Below are 20,361 nucleotides of genomic sequence, written 5' to 3'. Positions count from 1 at the left end.
TTAGGGATTATTATTGACCATGGTGCATGCACTGTGCAGGCAGAATTGTAAAAGACTGAATTTCACATCTTTGTACTTCCAGAAGATATTCATCTTTAACCAATTAAAAGGGAAATCAGCGAACACACTATGGTGAGAATGCTTTAAGAGGATACAATATTGAACTTCTGTTTTTCTCCTGCAGGTATTAGGCTGGATACGAAATGGAGAGTCTATGCTCAATGCAAGCCTTGTTAATGCCAGCTCACTATCTGAGGCAGAACAGCTTCAGCGAGAACATGAGCAATTTCAGCTGGCCATAGAGGTAATACTTACTTTTGTATTGGTATTTAAATTGAAGGATTTATGTTCTGTCTTCTTGAATGGATTTACTTTGCATGTCCTTTAAAAACTAACAAACGGCACTAGATGTATCTCTGACTTTGCACATGTTTTTCCACTTGCTTTATGTTGTAACACAATAAAGATTCACAGTTCCTTAGAGAGTGAAACAGATGAATTGGCAAATAAATATGAATGATCCAAAAACTTCTTAAAAATAATAAATTAGCATGTGATGTGACTAAATGGAAGATCATTTCCTCAGAGCTGTTCCTGACCGACTTGTGGATCTTGGCTAGAAGTGTGATACAAAAACTCTATTTACATTTTGTATTGCAGCTCTCGCTGTTATCACATTGGAGCTCAAAGGAAATGAGCTGCAAAAGTAATAAAGAAGATTTGTAATGAATTGCATTTATCTAACTTATAACAATGATATCCTGTGCTATAAAAAAAGTTCTAATGCATCAAATAAAGTGTAATAAAAATAAGCCAGGAGGTGTTAACAACCCATTTCTGCAGTACAACTGATGGAATCACAATGGATCATACTGAATTTATTGGAATACCTAACTTCCTTCTTATTAGCTAAACTTTGTTAAAAAAAAATTCTGAATTATTTTGGACAAAATTTCAACAAAAGCTAGTTTAAGGTCAATGATTTATAAACTCTTGCTTTGTAAAAATGGTATCTTCTACCTGAATTTTCATACCAAATTCCAAGTGAAAATTCTATGTGATGATTTGCCCTTTCCCCGCTTCTCCTGTTTCAGTATTCCAGTAATTAATAACAAATAGGCCATCCTTATATTTCTGTTTCCTTCATTCCCATTTAATAGTGCACAAGACATTATCTTGAAGAATTGCATGTCAGGGCCATATTTACAGTCTTGATTGTTCATTGGGGTAAAAGTTCATTTTACAGCTGTGCAGGACTCTGATTAGACCGGTTTTATGACTCTGTGTTCAGTTCTGGGCATCACATCTCATGAAGGTTAATTAATAATGGAAGGCTAATGGAATTTCTCCAGAATTAGACAGAGATTAAAGGGTATCTATTATAAGAATAGATTGCAATGAATAGGCTCACATTCTTTCAAATATGGAAGATTAAGGGGTGATCGAACTGAGCTGTTTAACACCTTGAGAAATAGGAAAAGGAGTAGGTTGTTCGACCTCTCAAGCTCCATCATTTATAGGATCATAGCTGATCCAACATTCCTCATATCCATTTTCCTCTATTTTCCTTGTAACCCTTGATATCCCTACTGATCAAGAATCTATCTATCTCATCATTTAGTTGAAACAAGGACTCTGCCACCACAGTTGTCTGTGGCAAGGAGTTCCAAAGATCCTCAACTCTCTGACAGAAGAAATTCCGCTTCACCTTTGGTTAATTAGCACCCCCTTATTCTGAAACAATGCCCTCTAGTCCGAGACTCTCCCATAAGTGGAAACATCCTTTTAGTATTCGCTCTGCCAATCCCATTAAAAATCCTATGTGTCTCAATGAGGTCATTTCTCATTCTTCTAAATTCCAGAGAGTAAAGCCCCAACCTATTTAGCCTTTACTCATAAGACAATCCCTTCATGCGGGGGATTATCTTAAGATGCTGAGTTATTTAAAATGGTCACATGATTTGCAAGTGTGGGACAGAGCCTTAAAATTAGACTGGCTGTTCAGATGTAACAGAAAGTACATCATCACACACAGTTTCTAGTTTAGGGTTGTAATATTCAGCTATTTAAAACCCAGTTTTGGTGAATACTGGTTAAGATTTCAAAAAAGCAATGGAGGTATGTGTGCACAATTCCAATGTGAAATACCCTGGACACCATTTTGATAAGGGTACTAATGTGCACGTACCATATGCTCTCAGTCCATGTTAATAACATCCAAAGACATTCCCATATATTGTATACCACATTTTTTGTGATAGTCTCAAACAATTAATCTAATACTTACATGATTAGTTCATATTTGTCAAGTATTCCATCCATAATGAAAGATTCTAGTAATTTGCCCACAAAAAACATTAGACTGATGGGTCTATAGTTTCTGGGTGTTTTTCCTCTCCCTACCTTTACTAATTGTAAATTGACATTGGCAATTGATTAATCCAAAAAGAAACACCAAACTGCCTGATGTATTATCCAAAATCATCTTCTCGCGTCATAAAGCTGCCAATCTGTTAATCTATGTTCCACCAACATTTTTTTTAGTAAACTAGTTTAACAAAGGGCTTTTATAAGAAGGTCTTGATTTATTTTTCTCTCATTTTATAGGCAAGTACTATTTGATCGTGACATCTGCAACCTGTTTGCTTGCAGAGCAAAACCACACCTTGTTATGGGGCTGTATTTTCATCCCCTTTTCTGTGGGGTTGAGTTTGACAGAAGAGGGAGGCAAATATAAGACAAAACCAAGAGTTATTTTGGGCACTTTTGTTACCTTGCATCTCTACTGACAAAATGGCAGGTCCATGCTGAGACAGTACATTTTTAAAAATAAAATCTACAGCAATTAAATCATCCACTGCTACTTTTCAGGCTACACAAGGTGGAATCATTTTCGTTGGTTTTTTATTTTGACTTTGAAAACACTGGAGATGAGGGAAATATTGCCAAAACATTGTTGCCACTTGATCCACTACTTTTCCATGTACAAATTAAATTGGACATAATCCATGTGAATGTTAGATCACTCATATTTCTCCTTCTCCATATAGTGCACAATTAAAAAGCAACAGTAATTATGGATTCACATGACCCCCTGCTGACCTCAATTTTAAACTTAATGCTTTCAAACACTTTGAGATAAAATCAGATCCTAACTATGAAGATCATAGTATGTCTAGAATGCAAATTTTGTTACGTCCCTTAAAATGATATTCTCCCTCTCTACTGTTGTTGGTTATTAGAATTAACACTTCAATGCAAATCTTTAAAAATGTTTAACTTTCCTACATCTCATTACTCACACCTAATCCCTTTTACCATCTGTCTGGCATTTCTATGCAAACCTCTCTTTCCTCCCTACACATAGTCCCTCTTTCATGCCACTTCTTTACAGAAAACCCACCAAAGTGCCCTTCAGGTACAGCAGAAGGCTGAGACCATGCTACAAGCTGGCCACTATGACTCAGATGCCATCCGAGAATGTGCTGAGAAAGTAGCACTTCACTGGCAACAGCTAATGCTGAAGATGGAGGACAGACTCAAACTGGTTAATGCATCTGTGGCTTTCTATAAGACATCTGAACAGGTAGAAAATTCAAATATGCATTTTATCTAGACATTATACATAGATATTTAAAATGCTAAAGCTGAAATTCTGAATTATAACAGCAAAAACATTAATGTTTTTCACTAATTTATTGACAAATGCTGCATTATAATGAGTTTCCACTTGATTGTGTCTTGTACTTGTGTTCACAAATTTACTTAAGTCATATTTGACAGATGAGCTCTGGTTTATAAATTCCATGCACTATGGATATAATTTCAGAGTATAACTGAGATAATTAGTCACTTAGCAACAAAATGAGGCAGAGATATTTATGCCAGCTTCCAGTGTCAACTCTCCTGAACTCTTGGCTGCATTTTGCAATCCATCCATTAGGTCCTGACAGACATATGTCTTCTCCAGGATAATAGGAGATCTGTTCTTCCACTAGAAGTAATACTTCGGTATTTTTCATTGACTTGAACTGGAAAGCATCTCTTATAAGAAAAAGCACCTCTTCTGGTGCAGCCCTCCCCTTAGCATTACGCTGAAATATTAATCTAGATTATGTGCTGTTGGATTGTGATCCTTGATCCTGGGACTTAGAGGTGACAGTGTTATTATTGAGTCAAGGCCAATATGGTGGTCCATGACTGTATAATTGCTTAATCTTGGAAGCTGTGTGTGTTGAGTTGTCCACTCTTATGTTTGTTCCCTGTTATCAGGTGTGCAGTGTCCTTGAGAGTCTGGAACAAGAGTACAGAAGAGATGAAGACTGGTGTAGAGGCCAAGATAAATTGGGGCCAAATGCTGACACTGACCATGTGACACCATTAATAAGCAAGCATTTGGAACAAAAAGAAGCCTTTCTTAAGGTAATTTATCTTTCCTAGTCTGCTTAAAAAGTTATGGTCTGAATTTCCTGAGGGCCTGCTCTGCCAACACATGTCCCGGATTGGAACTCAGTACCCCCTAGTTCCAGACCTGAGCCTCTAACATGCCAAGCTGACTGCTGGAGGCTGCATCAAAAGTGTGACCCCAAATTTGCTGGCATCAAGCCATTCCATTGGCAGGGAGTTGGGGTCACGAGGACATGCTGTCTCTTATTTGAATTTTTACTCCTTACAAAGAAGACTTCAAGTACAGGTTGTTCTGCTGTAATGCGCGTTTCATCAACATGAATTCACTGTAATGCAATTTTCAAATTGGGGACACAGTTTCTAAAGCGCAAATTTTTACATCGCCAACACTTTAAGCATTGTTACTATAAGGTGGGGTTGCACAAGTACACAACCATTGCATTGTAGAAGAACTACCTGTGTTTAAAATATAATCCCCTCCAGAAAGTTTCTGTTGGAAACTTCTGGGACCCTTCCTGAAGCCTCATTGGATCACATGCTAGCTCCCGGAAAAATCTCAATGCACCTGAGCTCAACCTGAAATTTTGTTGCAGTGCTCACTCTGCCTGTAGCATGCTCTCTCTGACCTTCTCCACTCCCAACAGAATTCAGGCTTTCCACATACTTTGTCTTCAAGAATTTCAAGCCCTTTTCAAAGCTCTCAAGTGGCCACAGTAGAAGTAACGTGCTTTAAGTTCTGTCCAAACAAAATAAAGTCCTCATCAGAAGTGGACTAAACAGTGCATAAATTATTTGGCAGTTGTTCCATTAATTCTATTAAAGGCACTGCCACTGTATTTTCTTGAGGAGACTTTAAAATAAAGTAAGTCCCTGTACTTCAGAACCCTGCCATCTGCCTCCACTGTTAAAACTACTATAAGGGTGTGACATTTTCCAATCTCCCCTCTTAACCAACCTGTAATCTCCCTGAATTAAATGGTCATCTACTGATTGTTTTGTTTTTTTGATCAGTGCTTTAACTTACTTAGAAGTAAATATTACAAAAAATGTGCAATATGGACCATTTAGTCCATTCTGGGTTTTATGATCCACATGAATCTTATTCCACTGCCCTTTGTCTAACTCAAGCACTATAGCCTTTTAATTCTTTCTCCCTCAGGTGCTTATGTAATCTCCCCTTAAATGCACCTCTGCTATTTACCTCATCTACTCCTTGTGGTCATGAGATTTGTATTCTAATCACACTTAGTCTATCAATGTTAAGAAGTTTTGTCCTGAATTCCCTATTGGATTCATTCGTGAATATTGTATGTTTAAGTCCTCTAATTCTGCTTTTCCACACAACTGGAAACATTTTCACTGCACTTATCATTTGAACATGAAAGGATTAATAAGACAATTAATTATTTTAATGATATTGCTCATTAATGAAACATGCTTCTCAGTTTGGATTCTGATTCCCTTTATGGCTAAATAATGCCATGGCTCAAAAGCACATTATAAATTTATTGATTTGGGATGCTAATGCACTGATGGCTGACGTGCTTTCCTCCTATCAGTACAGCCTTGGAAAATTACTCCTTTAATGTTCAGAACCCTGCAACGCAACATTGCAATTAATTAAACTCAGCAATTATTGTCTTTAAATGCTTCCAGTTGAATAACTGACAAATAAACAGCTACTAATTGTTTAATTATTACCTTAATTTTCTTTCTATTTTGTTGATATACAAAAACCTTGGACAAAGCAGTACTGAACATTTGTTCCTCCTCTAATTCCTTTGATGCATTTCCAGCATCCAGTTTCAATAAGCTCCAACTCTTCTTCAGGTTCTCTATTTCGCCAAAGGATGAATGTAACATTGGGAGAGTTGCTTCCAATGAAAGCGATCAGATTGCATTGCTAACTTTTATTTAATCATTCATTGCTGTGGGCATCATCAGCTAGGCCAGAATTTATTAACCATCCCTAATCGTCTGGAAGTCAGTTAAAAGTTAACCACAATGCTGTGGGTCTGGAGTCACATGTAGGCTAAACCAGATAAGGTTGACAGATTTCCTTGCTTGAAGATGATTGCTGGGTTTTTATGACAATTGATAATGGTCACATAGTCTCTATTTAGACAGAGAGGTTGAGGGAAAGCATATAGAGCTTAGGACCTAGACTGTGGAATACTCCACCATTCTAGGTCATAACTGATCATCACTTCAATGCCATTTTCCTGCTCTATCTTCTTATTTCTTAATGTCGTTAGTCTCTAGAAACCTATTGATTTCTGTCTTGAACTATTCAATAACTGAGCTTGGGGGTAGAAAATTTCAAAGATACGCCACCCTCCGAGTGAAGAAATACCTCCTCATCTTCTGTTGCATCAAAGTAGAAGCCCACCATTGGATAGTGAAGAAAGTAAATGTAAAATACTTCTCCTCCGAAAATTCCTTTTGCTTAAAGTCTCCATTCAGTTTGCAAACTACACAGAGACTCCTGTATTTTTGGAGCTACACTGCTTGAATTAGTTTGAATTATTTACCTAATTCACCAATTAGACATTCTCTAGTAAAGCTTGTATACACTGTGTAAAGCTGGAAAAAACTTCCTCCACCTTTTACCTAACCTTAATTCTTGGCCCAGTTTAAAAAAAATACATACTAGTGACAAATTTTATAAAGATATTGACAGTTAATAACTCACTATGCCCAAACTGACTGTTTGAAATCTCCATTCCCTTACAATGTTTTATTACATTAAAGGGTTGTATAAGTCCCAACTGTCGTTATTTCACCCTAAGCAGATTTGTAAGTTTGCTGGGCATCTGTCACATGGGCTGTGCGGAAAAGTTTGAATAATGCTTTGGTTTGGGCTTCCAATACAGTCAGTGTGCTGCCCAGTGCTCTTTGATCACTGGTGGGCAGCACACCAAACTGGGGAGTGGAATATCCCGGGACTCTGTGGGTGAACCAAGTGGAAAATTAACACTAAAATGTTGTGGTATGGAGAGGTGGTGTGGTGTGGAATTGGTAATGAAAGAGGAGGATGGATGAAACCTGCTCAATTACAGGTTGTAATGTATTTGTGGGTTCAGGATGGATGTTTTCTCAAAATTGCCTCCCCAATCTGTTTCAGAGTGTCATGAGATTTGTATTCTTTAAGCATCTATCCATTTTTTTAATGGTCCCTTGTTAGACTGCCCATTGCCTGGTCTGAATGGGCATAGCATTTGTGACACAAAGTCCTGCCATTTTGATTTGAAAATTGCTGATGGTTTCTGACAGCTGGCTTAGACTGTGACTTGCATTTGGAACTGGTCTCCTGCCTGCTTCAGATTGCAGTGACAGACATCCATTTAAAGGTTCTCCTGAGCATGGCATCAGATAGGAAGGGCAGCCACTATTTCCTTGCTTTGTAAATCACTCCTTCTGTGTTTATGTATGGAAAGCACAAATGAAGAGGAGCTGGTGTGATCAGTTTGAAGGGAACATGGATTCTGATGAGTTTATTGTTTGTGTTCACAGGCCTGCACTCTGGCGCGTAGGAATGCTGAGGTATTTTTGAAGTACATTCATAGGAACAATGTGAGTATGCCTGGTGTGGCTGCTCACACAAGAGGCCCTGAGCAGCAAGTAAAAGGTGGGTTTGGCTCGAGAAAAGTTGAACAGTTGGGATATCTTCCACTGTTGTTACTCAGAAAATTAACTATATTCATTTTTGTCCAGCAACTTGTTAGTTCAAGTAATCATAACATTTTGTAAGTTTAGATTGCTGTTCAACAGTTAGAATCTGTTTTTTTTTGTTATTGTTGTTAATTTTATCTTCTTCATACTAGTTTTTATTGCATATAATTCAAATAAAACTTCTATTGTTTAAAACTCCCTGATTGAATGTTGTCATCCAGGAGGGTATATTTGAATGAATTTTCATTGGTTTACCTTCCAGCACTTTACTTTTACATAAACATTTTGAGTTCTAACCCAATCACATATTTGTCTTTTAACTCTGAGCTTCCTGATGTTGACAGTTCATCTTTAACTGCAGTGCAATTGAATCTTATTTCATCATTCTGAGCGAATGAAAACATTTAGTAGAAATTAATATTGGAAAAATAGCCCCACATGTTGTCAGAATTCAAGGAAGTGATGGTGTCATTTTGATTTGCAGCTATTCTGAGTGAGCTGCTTCAGAGAGAGAACAGAGTTCTTCATTTCTGGACAATGAAAAAGAGAAGACTAGACCAATGTCAGCAGTATGTGGTGTTTGAAAGAAGTGCTAAACAGGTATGTGTTACCTGCACAATCCTTTGTTGATTATTAACTTGAAGCCTTGGTAAGTTTTTTGCATTCTTTGAAGTGCATGCATATTTCTGTTTCAAAGAAAGCAAAGCGGTGATGAACATATAATCTTTCAAGGGAGCTCCTATCAATAATACTACCGAAGGGTTTTGGATAGAAATTATGATGAGGAATGCAAAGTTTTAATACATATTCTCTCAGTATGCATCAGGAATAGCACAGTAAAAACAACACTGTAAGCTTTCGTACTTTGTTTTCATTTCTTTCTCCAAAGGTTTGATAACCAGCTCTGGGGAAGAGGCAAAGACTTGCTATAATAAATTGCAGTTTAATACAATATTTTACATATGGAGCTGTGTCCTCTGTGATTTCTTTTATTAGTGTGAAGCTCGAGTTTTATCTTATGATGTAATGATAATGGGAGGAGGACTAAAACAAACAGATGCCACTGAATTTGAGGAAAGAATTTTGCCATTTTAGGTGGAACATTTACCTTATTGTTAATCCCTGTACACACAACAGGCTTTGGACTGGATCCAAGAAACAGGCGAATATTACCTCTCCACCCATACCTCTGCTGGGGAAACTACTGAAGAAACTCAGGATCTTATGAAAGAATATGGTGAATTCAGGATTTCTGCCCAGGTAAAATGAAATAGGTTCCCTTGAGTAATTCGTAACTTACCAATGTCTTTGATACAGATATTCCAGAATGGCTTTAAATCTGTGTCAGAGTGAGAGCTGATACACCTTTTGCCCAGTGCCATCAATGTTTCTGTTCAGAGAGAAAGAATACATTTGGTTGTTGAAATGTAATTTTTCTCACTGATGTGTACATTTAAAAAGTCTGATTTAAAAAGAAGATTTTTTTCCAAACTGATATAGACGACAGACATTTGCAATTATCTGTGTATACTATCTCTGATGCTTTTTCAAATTCAGTTGACACAGTCATGCCACAAAGGCTGTTTTAGAATGTGTTTAACACCAGAAAATGAGCATCTACCGTAATAAAATTACAACGTGTACTGATTAAAGGGATCCTATTATAAGAATAATCTTACAGATCATATGTTAGGAATACCAACATATGGTACATGCAGGACCTCCACACTGAAAATCTGTTTCATTCTTTTTTAATCTGTGTACTAAAGTACTTCTGTCCTCAATTGTTTAACTTGTTGGATTATTCATTCTGTTATCTTTGTGATAAAGATTAAAAGATAAATTGTAACATAAATATTTGGTAAAGATTATGTTTACCATTCGTGGACTATACTCTCTTCAAATTTCTGTTGTTAATTTGAGAGATTTTTTTGACATCCCTAATCTCCATATTTTTATATATTGTGATATAGTGGAAACTTCTAAAGTTCTCAATTCAACGTGTACACAGTTCATGAGATAATGCTTATCCTGCTATTATTTTTAAAGTTAAGTGTTCATTTCTAGCTTTGAATGAATCAGAAATGAGTTTTCTCGTGTCCCTTTAATTTGCACTTCAACCTCAGAAGGGTAAACAAGTTGAACAAACTCAAAAATTAATTTCTGTTTTTACATTATCCAAATTCCATGGATGAAGCCTCTAATTAGGGTAAGAATTCAAAATTATTAGTTGAGTATTTTCTTGCACAACATTTGTCTTTTGGAGTGGGCATGATGGGAGAGAGCAGTCAGTCTTTTCACTCCTTTACAGCTGTTTCTTAGCGGCATAATATATTTATCGATTGGTTTCATATAACAGTGGTGTTAGTTTAATCCATTCTTTAATGTTGTTGTTACATGAGGGCTACAATGAGTTCAGTTAGTCAGAGTTCTAGCATTTGTGTGCTTTGGATTGAGGCTTTGATGTAAAGGTAGTAAAATATATGAAGCAATGGCAAGTAAATGGGATTTAAGCATGATATGATCTAAAAGAATGGACTTTTGCTTCACGGTATACTAATAGTTGCAGTGATTTTTCACTCCTTCTATAAAATCTCCTTCCTTTTCTGAATGAGATGTATGTGTGTGTGTTTGTATGCTGGGAGAGAGAGAGCAAGCGAGAGAGAAAGAGAAGCAGAAACAAATTATTTATTTTAGCCATTAGCTTTAGACAGTATTCATTTTTTTTATCTCTCCACCCAAGGCTCTCAGCCTCATTCCTGATGAAGGGCTCTGGCCCGAAATGTCAATTTTCCTGCTCCTTGGATGCTACCTGACTTGCTGTGCTTTTCCAGCAACACACTGATCTCCAGCATCTGCAAATATCACTGTCTCCTAGTATTCATTTAGTACCCATGGTGCCTTTTATTTCACCTCTCCTCCTTTACAATGTCTCTTAAAACCTACTAAATCTTCAATAAAACTTTGGTCACCTGTTTGGTGGGTTTATCTTGGTGCCTCCTCTGAATGACCTCCATCTTGTCCATGACCAAAGTGAAGCATGATCATTAAGCACCAACTGTGCCTTACCAATGTAATCTGCTGCTCTTCACCTCAGTAACCAAACATTGGACTGTTTGGTGCCCATCTTATGCAAGCATGTATCAGGATAGGTGAAGGGCTTGCCACTGCTGAGACCATCTGGTGTTCACATTGTTGGCATCGTATTTAAAGCCCAGTGGCACACCACCTCAAACACTGCCAGCCCTTCATCCTGAGGACCTAAACCATTATTCCCAAAGAAATGGCCCAGAAAGGTAGGTTAGCTGCTGTTTGCTGACAGGGACCTGGAGTTTCTGGTGGATGGAATGATGAAGAGGATGAGAGTGCTGTGATTTTGATGACTGGCAAAAGGAGATTATGCCAGAAATAAAATAGTGGCCTGGGTCAGTGCAGCATCCTGGGTGAAATGCAGTACCCAGGAGTGCAGGCAGTAATTTAATGATCGTCACTACTCCATGAGGGTAAGTGTCAAAATCTTCTCTCTGCTATTTCACATTCACAGGGTCACCATGTTCCTTTTACTAATGCTCATGGAATACAGTTTTCAATATTGCATCATGTCCGCTCAATAGTTTCACCCACCCCATCCTACAAAACTACCAGACCTACCTGCCCTCTGCACTTACTCCCTACTCACTGGGAGCACCTTCCCATCTCTCCTGCTCAGACATCACTAACAATTGCTCTTTCAACCACTTTAATCATATTCAATCACTGCCTTTGTCTAGTTGGATAAAAACGACTGACCTCTGGGCTGAGAAGGCCAAGACCAACAGCAGGAGGAGGAAAGGTGTTGGACATAAGGCTCCTCACACAATACAGGTCATTCTGTTACAATGCGTGTTTCGTCAACGCAAATTCACTGGAATGCGATTGATGAATTGGGGACACTCATTCTACAGCGCAGTCTTTCAAAACGTGTGTGGGCTGTAGTGCGATTACAACACTAACACTTGTAAGTGCTCACGGATTTTCTATAACGCGGGGTTACACAAGAAGGCAACCATTGCATTATTGAAGCACTGACTGTAAAGAAAAAAGATCTTGGATTGTGACGACCACACTCTTTGCAAATGGGGAGATCTCCATGCGCAACTGACCCAATATCTTCATTGTGCTGCATGCTCACCCATTATCACCAATACCAGCTCATTCTTAACCTGCCCCAGCTTTTATCTCTCTTACGCAATTAATAACTTTTCTTCTCACTTGCACTGACTAAAGGCACCCAGCAAATCTTGGTGAAGAAGATGTCAGCACCAGTTCCTTTCAGCTTCACCTTCAGCTCTGAGGAGGAAGCCAATGAAGCCTTAGGGAATATTTTTAAACACTCATATGAGTGCCTTTTCTGAGTCTTTACGTTGCTCGCCAACAACGTCTATCCTCTAGCATTACTATGGGCCGGGGTCTGGGTCGTACTGATGTTAACTGGGGCCAGGTGTGATTGTACCATCAGTCCAGTGCTTGTACTGATTTAGTTAAATTAATGGACCTGCACCCTTAATTGTTTTCTTGGCCTGGTCATTGTCTCCAGCTGGAGCTGGTCTGCGGCATTTATTTCTTGTTTGCTCACTTATCACTGAAGAGTTGCAGTAATTCAAGTGTAAATAGTAAGGTAGGTCTGGTTATCTGTGGGTAGATATTTGGAACCTTTCGATACTGAGGAAGTTCATGAGGCTATTATTGAGACCCAGTCCCTTGCCTTGAGCACCCATTACCAAGCCAAAGAACTTAGGCTCAGAGCCTCCCATCAATCCCATTATCTCGATGGTTGTATTTCAGCCTGTTCTCTTCCCCTACCCTTTCCAAAGCTTTGTTGTAATTTTCGTAACACACTATAACATCAACTACCATGATCTTTTGATCCTTCTTAAATATGAGGTCAGGTTTCCATAGTGGGCTGTCCTTTGCAACCAGTCATGGCTCAATGTATGTTGTCCAGCCATACTTACAGATGTACTTTTGCGACTGGTACACAATCTTATTATGGCGTTTAATTCTTGAGTTCTTAACAAATAAGCAACAGCCTGAGATGTGTGAAAGGGCCTCACTTACAGCATCACACCTTCTGCATGTTTTGTTTATGTTTGGTCTTCCCCTTGATAGGGCAGATCTTGTTGGATACATCACTTTTTAAGAGCAGGCTGTTTATGAACCATGAGGATTTCATTTGAAATGCTGGTTTAATCCACGAGTTTGAGATTTTGTCATCTCTGTAGATTGAATGCCCTCTCCTTCGCATTCAAGCATTCGCCATTTTTTGAATTCCCAATCTCACCATGCTGCAGACCTATTTGCTGGTTTCTGTCACCGGTGTCTGCCTCACGAAGTGCTCGCATAATTGCCTGGATGAGGCTTATCGGGTCCATGTCACTTTCAGTATGACTTTGGGTGTCCGGCAGGAAGGTTTCTATTTCCTTGAGAACTTTGTGCTTTTGCAGTCCTTCAATGGTGTCTCTGGTGCCTTCACCTGAATGCTGAAAGGAGGCCCATATGACCACATCCCTAGACATCTCCAGTACCTCATATTTGTGGATGATTGCCGATAGAATCTGCACTTCCAATTTTGGGATGCCCATCCTGCTGTTCCTGTTGCTGGAATTCAGGATTCCATTGTTGATCTGAGGCGGAAAATGTGGCACTGCGTATTATCTGAACCAGTCTTGAAAGCATATTCGGAGACACTTCGGAAAGGATCAAGTGAAGATACAGTCAGGGGATGACATGAGTTTTCAAGATTTTGAGGCATTGTTTTGGTCAGACAGATGCTGCCTGCAATCCACTTACCCACGTCGTAAGCTTCTCCTTCCACTGTCCTTCTGACACACCTGCCCACGGGTTGATACGGGCACTCAGGTATTTCTCAGTTTCTCTTGGGGATGTATAGGAAATAAGGTCATCATGAAGCTTCCAATTGTCAAAATGATTGTATAGGAAGGTTTTCCTCTTAAATGTAAAGTCTAAGCCTTTTGTCTATGAAATACTGATATTGAGGCCTGTAAGGTCACAATATGATTGGAGCAGTTTTAGATTCCTTCCCATACTGGTATGAGAGTCACTCAGAAGGGCTCTGCCGTCCGCGAAGGCCAAAGCCGAGCAGTTGGATTCTTCTGCCTCCCTGGGGCATAGCAACTCCTGAGTTGGCTTTTTCCAGACAGCATATCAATGGATCCAGAGCAATGTTAAATAATATGGCTTTGGTGTGGTATAAGTTCTGTTTCCTTCAACCACTGTTGTGTTGCCAGTGGACAGGTCCTTGATCCAGTCCACAAAGGCTTTTGGGAGCTGTGTTCTCTGCAGGGTTTTCAAGAGTAGTTCATGCCCAACTGAGTCAAATGCCTTTGCCAGTTCTACAAAGACAACTACGAGGTCCTTCTGGTTGTTTTTTGCTCCCTTAATTATATTCTCTAGGATAACAATGTTCTCATTGCACCCGGGAGTAGCTGCTAGAAACCCTTTCCATCTTGGGTTAATTTTGACTGTTTCACTAAGGTGCTTTATTTCCGTGAACAGTCACAGCAGCACAGGACCGATGGTTATTGGTCACCAGTTGTCAATGTTTTTCAGGCGGACTCCATCCTCCCACTTAGGAATCAAACCATTCAGCTCTTTTTTAGAGATTCCAATATTATACTTGATTTTAACCATAGGGAGAAGTGTTGAGGTAGACAATTTTCCTCCTCCTCGTGGATGGATCTTATATCCTCTAATTTCATGCTGTCAGGTCCTGCTGCACTGTACTCATCTATTGCCTTGATGGCCATCTCAACCGCTTCAACCTCGGAGGGTCTCAAAGATCCGTCATCTCCTTTGCCGGTATACTGAGAGTATTTACTGATGTTTGCTTTGTTGTTTGGGACAGACAATTTCTCTCGGAAACAATCTTCCAGTTCCTCTTTTGGGAGAAGACAAGCGGATGAATTCGGCACCCCCATGATCTGTCGAGCCAGCTGGCATCGGTTTGTTTCGTAGAGCTGCTGCATCATTCTGAACAAGGCTTTGTGTCTTGCCCATCTCTTTCTCACATCGGTATTATTGCTGGTCTTTGTGCCTCTTTTTGTTTGACCTGCTCGAGGCCTTTTCCCTTTTGTTTGGTTGATCTTCACCATTCATGAGTAGGTCAGTTATGCTTTCCATTAGTCCAATCCCAAGGGCCAGAGTGTCTGGGTTGTTCCTCACACCCACAAGATCTTCAGCTTGTTTCAATTGGTTGCCTGTGTCCTTATGCTTAGGGATCGAAACTGGTGGGTCTATGATGAGATCTTTGGTGCAGGTTTGATTCCTCTGAATTATTGAGAGCATTCTATGCCTCAGATTTGTGTGAATCCTCTGCTATTTTCACATCATTCAGGATTTGGACCTCTGCCGGGGTGTTTCCAAGGTTTCTGCATTTATCAGAGATTTGCTTTGGTGTTTTTGTTTTGAGGATGCTAGTGATCTCCTTATTAATGAATTTGCATCCTACAAATTTCTCGTCTAGTTTTCTCAGGAGTGATACTTCATCTGGAGACCATATGCGATCACTTCTTCCCGGTTTACCTTTGACCTTGAGTGCTGCTTTGATGCGATTTTCATTACAAAGAATGGGATGTTGATGCCTCTCATGTTGGCCAAGTCCAGCTTGGGTTGTGAACTGTTGGTCACATGCGCTGCATGGAAAGTTTCCTGCTGAAGGGGGTTTCTTACTCTTTCATTTAGTGTAATGGCAGGAGATTGCGTGATACTCTCCTGCTGTCTCTCAGCGTGAACATTTTGTTCGAATGTTCTTTATTTGATGTACTTCGGTCTTATGGATCTCAATTATGTTCACCGTCCAGAAGAGAGCACCGCATTTAGTGCAGAGCAACGCATTGACAGGGTAATGGATCAGAAACTCTCGGATAGATGTTCTGTCATATGCTGGTTTCATAACGACGCCTTCCATAAATGTATGATGAATTCTCTCTTCCCTGTTTCAGCATCTGATAGTTCTTATTGTAGAAGGTTTGAGTAGTAATGCTTATATTGTCCGGTGGGTGGGCCGCCCACATGATCTCTTCGACAACATTATCAGTGACATCCACTACTGGGTTAATACGTTCTTTGGGTGGAACAATCGAACTCAGCTCTAAGTAGGGCGAGAGGTATTGTCTCAAGATCATTGTCTCCGTTTGAGTTGAGACTGATCTTGTTGCTGGTTCAAGAGAGCAGGCGTATTTGCAACTTAACAATTTAACACAACTCGCAGTTGTGGATGAGGCTGTGGGGAGGTTATTTATTCAGGACGCTTCCCAATTGGACTGCTCCATCAAATATGCTTTTTTCTGCAGGTGATACTGGAGTATCAGGTCTGTGCAGACCATGGCTGTCTCGTAATTTTTCTCAGTCGTTTAGTCACTCAGCAGCCAAGGCTACTGAGCTTACCAGCAGGGCCAACGAGGAGGCACGACAAAACTATGACAGCAAAAATATGTCAAAACATCATAGTTACTCCCGCCAAGACTTTTGCCTACTTTATCCACCAGCTCAGACTGTTTCACCTCTGGTGTGTTAGCTATCTAATGTAGATTCTGGACACAATCTGGGGTGAGCACATCACTGCCATGACTCTGCTGCTGGTCAAGGAACAAACACTCCAGGCCTCTGGAACTCTTGAGGATTGCCAGAGTTCAGGTACCAGGCACATGACAATCCCATGGTCCTAGCCATGATGACTGGTCAAATGCACAGTGTCAGAGAAACAGTAGGCCGGTTTGCCAGAGGCAATTGATACACCAAATTGAAAGCAGACTGGCGACAAGCCACTCACAAAACAACATGAATACAAGGAGTCACACCCGGAACCCAGGGAAAGCTAACAATGGCAAAGAATCCCACTGCTCAGGCTGTTTGACTCTCAATGCCACAGAGGAAGGATATGATTAGCTGGGATCTGGAGAAAATGACTATAATAATATCTTGGATGCATTTTGTGGGTTGATGATTTCAGATGCCATCACAGTCACTATGGGATGAGCAGCTGCAGCTCTTGGGGTGGCCTTGCCACCGAATCCTACTGAGTGCAAGTCCATCTCTGACAGATGATACAGTTTAGTGCTGATGGTCCAGAGCATTCTTAATCTGAACCTGCACTGTGGGGAGGAAGTTTTATTTCCTTAATGGTACTTCTAAGTCTTCACATCAAGCACAACAAAGCCAAGTGTTACGTGTCATGTGGCAGAGCAGCTTCATAAATGGACAATAGACAATAGGTGCAGGAGTAGGCCATTCTGCCCTTCGAGCCAGCACCACCAATCATTATGATCATGGCTGATCATTCTCAATCAGTATCCTGTTCCTGCCTTATCCCCATAACCCTTGATTCCACTATCCTTAAGAGCTCTATCCAACTCTTTCTTGAAAGTATCCAGAGACTTGGCCTCCACAGCCTTCTGGGGCAGAGCATTCCATACACCCACCTTGATAAGGAGGTCTGAACTATATAATCTTGTACAATTGTATGTTTCATAACCACGGCAGTCATACTATATTGGCGGAGTCGAATTCTGGAAGTAAGCCACCTCAATACCTCTCTCTCTCCCTGTCAGTACCTCTGTCTCCCACAGAAGACACCCTTGAACATTACAGGCCATGTGTTTGCACATTTATAGTTCAGTGTGCAAATGTGGCAACTCTGAAGAAATGTTTTCCAATGATAGCTATAGAATGTGTTTCAGAAATGCCGAGCCCACTAATGCTTTAAGTGACTTTGTTTGATCACATTTGTTTAACTGCCATGACAAAGAAGCATTAGCATAGACAGTGTAATGGTCATGATTGTTTGAGATCATAATTTGTAATTTTCATTCTTGAACAATGCATGATTTGTCAATGGATGGGTGGTTTTACTGAATCAGTGGATGCATGACTTATGTAATTGCCTCAGGAAGACCTCAAATTCAGAGAATTTACTCCTCCACAAAGAACAAAACAATAAGTTACTCCACCCACTTCACGCACGGTGGCAGCCACTCTGGCTTATTATTGAGCAGTTGACTTTGGATCAAAGATGGCAAAGATTCTGCTTTGAGTCCTTGAGCGTGACCTGCAATGCAGGATGATCTCCCTTTCTTCATATTCTCTATGTGTTACTGTCCCAGTGTCTCTGATGACCTTTCATCCTCCCTCTGTTTCTGTTCAGCCACTTTATAAAACTATTTCTGACTCAAATTTATCTAAGAGCACATTGCTTTGTGGATTTCAGTGCTCTTGTTGATTATGAACTCCCCTCATGTTAAGGCCAGAATACTCACAATTGTGAGCCCTTTCCCCTCAAACAAACACACACACAAGCTATCATCTGTTCCTATACTCTGAGGTCCCATCCTTCTATCTTGAACTGCTCCTTTTCACTGCATTCATCCCCTCAGCAATCCAGTCTAATGTGCAGTCAACTCAACCAAACTTGAATAAAAAAGAACAAAAACAGAATTTGCTGGTAAAGCTCAGCAGGTCTGGCAACATCTGTGAAGAGAAATCAAATTTAATGTTTCAGGTCCGGTGATCCTTCCGCAAAGGGTCCAAAGAGAGAGAGGAACAGTTGGACAGACAAAAGAGTCGATAACGATGTGGCTGGGAGGGTGAATAGCTGTTAATGGAGACTGTTAGTGGCTCGCAATAGGCAGTGTGTCATGTCATGTGATAACGAGGCCTAGTGTGTGTGGTAGGGGCTAGGACATGGGGGAGTTCAAGTCCTAAAATTATTGAACTCGATATTGAGTCTGGAGGTCTGCAGAGTCCCCAAGTGGAAAATGAGGTGTTGTTCTTCCAGCTTGTGCTGAGCTTCGCTGGAGCACTGCAGCAACCCCGAGACAGAGAATAGGGTGGTGTATTAAAGTGATAGGCAACTGGAAGCTCATGGTTTTTTAAATGGGCAGAATGTAGATGTGCGAAGCGGTCACCCAGTCTATGCTTTGTTTCCCCAATGTAGAGGAGACCACATTGTAAGAAGTACAGGTAAAGTGCTGCTTTAACTGGAAGATATGTTTGGGCCCTTGGATACTGAGGAGGATTGAGGTAAATGGACAGGTGTTACACCTTCAGGAGTTGCAAGGCAAGGTGTCATGGGGCTGGGAGGGCGGTGTTGGGATGAAGGAAGACTGGACCAGGATGTCCTGGAGGGAACATCACTGTGGAAGGCAGACAAGGAAGGGCAGGGGCATCTGTGTCTGATAGTGGCATATTGTTAGAGGTGATAAAAATGGCAGCTGATGATTTTCTGAATCTGGATGCTGGTGGGTCGGTCAGTAAGGACAAGAGGAACCTGATCACTGTTGTGGGAGGGAGGTAACGGGGTCAGGGCGGAAGTGCAGGAGATGAGACAGAACCGGTTGAGGGCCCTGTCGACAATGGTGCAAAGTAATCCTCAGTTGAGGAAGAAGGTGGGCATTTTGGAGGCTCCCTTGTCAAAGTTGGCCCTATCAGAACATGTGCGATGGAGATGGAGGAACTGGGAGAATGGAATGGAATCTTTACAGGAAACAGGGTGTGAGCATGTATCATCCATGTAGCTGTGAGAGTCAGTGGGTTTATATTGGATATTAGTGGTCAGTCTATCCCCAGAAATGGATACGGACTCATCAAGGAAGGGAAGGGTCCAGTCAGAGTTAGACCAGGTGAAAATGAGTGCAGGGTGGAAATTGAAAGTGAAATTGATGAACTTTTCCAATTCTGGATCAGAGAGGGAAGCAGCACTGATGATATCATTGATATATCAGAGAAAGAGTTGTGGTTGGGGGCTAGAATAGGACTGGAACAAAGACTGTTCCAAATACCCCATGAAGAGATAGGCATAACAGGGGCCCATGTGAGTACCCATGACCACCCCTCTGACCTGAAGAATGTGCAAGGAATTAAAGAGAAGTTGTTGAGGGTGAGGGTGAGTTCGGTCAAGCAGTGGAGGTTGGTGATGCGTCGGGACGGTTCAGGCCTTTGCTTCAGGAAGAAGCGGAGAGCCCTGACACCATCCTGGTGGGGAATGGATGTGTAAAGGGGTTGCATGCCCATGGGAAAGAGAGGGCAGCTGGAGTTGGCAAACTGGAAATTTTGAAATTGGTGTTAAGTGTCAGAGGAATCACAGATGTACGTGGGTAGGGAATTAATCACTTTCCTCAGCACTCCATGACTGTCCCTGATGAGCCCTTGACCAATAATGCCCAAACCCCTATGAAATGGTCCACCTCATCAAACTGACTTGTGAGGATCATTTTTGATGTCTCCACA

General features: G+C 40.6%; 1 protein-coding gene across 6 annotated transcripts in view; it reads left to right on the top strand.

Moving 5' to 3' along the window:
- Positions 1-20,361, top strand: part of kalrna (kalirin RhoGEF kinase a) — a 753,406-nt gene that overhangs the window by 439,134 nt on the left and 293,911 nt on the right. For all 6 annotated transcript variants that reach the window (XR_011961692.1, XR_011961693.1, XM_072579334.1 and 3 more), the window contains 6 exons: positions 185-304; positions 3,368-3,586; positions 4,273-4,422; positions 7,921-8,035; positions 8,564-8,679; positions 9,217-9,339. Coding sequence is in view for 4 of the 6 variants with exons in the window: in XM_072579334.1 (XP_072435435.1) it covers positions 185-304; positions 3,368-3,586; positions 4,273-4,422; positions 7,921-8,035; positions 8,564-8,679; positions 9,217-9,339 (843 nt within the window). In the remaining 2 variants the exon portion in view is untranslated. The remainder of the gene's footprint in view (positions 1-184; positions 305-3,367; positions 3,587-4,272; positions 4,423-7,920; positions 8,036-8,563; positions 8,680-9,216; positions 9,340-20,361) is intronic.

Source organism: Chiloscyllium punctatum, chromosome 10, assembly GCF_047496795.1.
Source record: "Chiloscyllium punctatum isolate Juve2018m chromosome 10, sChiPun1.3, whole genome shotgun sequence".
Taxonomy (NCBI): Eukaryota; Metazoa; Chordata; class Chondrichthyes; order Orectolobiformes; family Hemiscylliidae; genus Chiloscyllium; species Chiloscyllium punctatum.
This window is presented reverse-complemented; position numbering and strand designations above follow the sequence as displayed.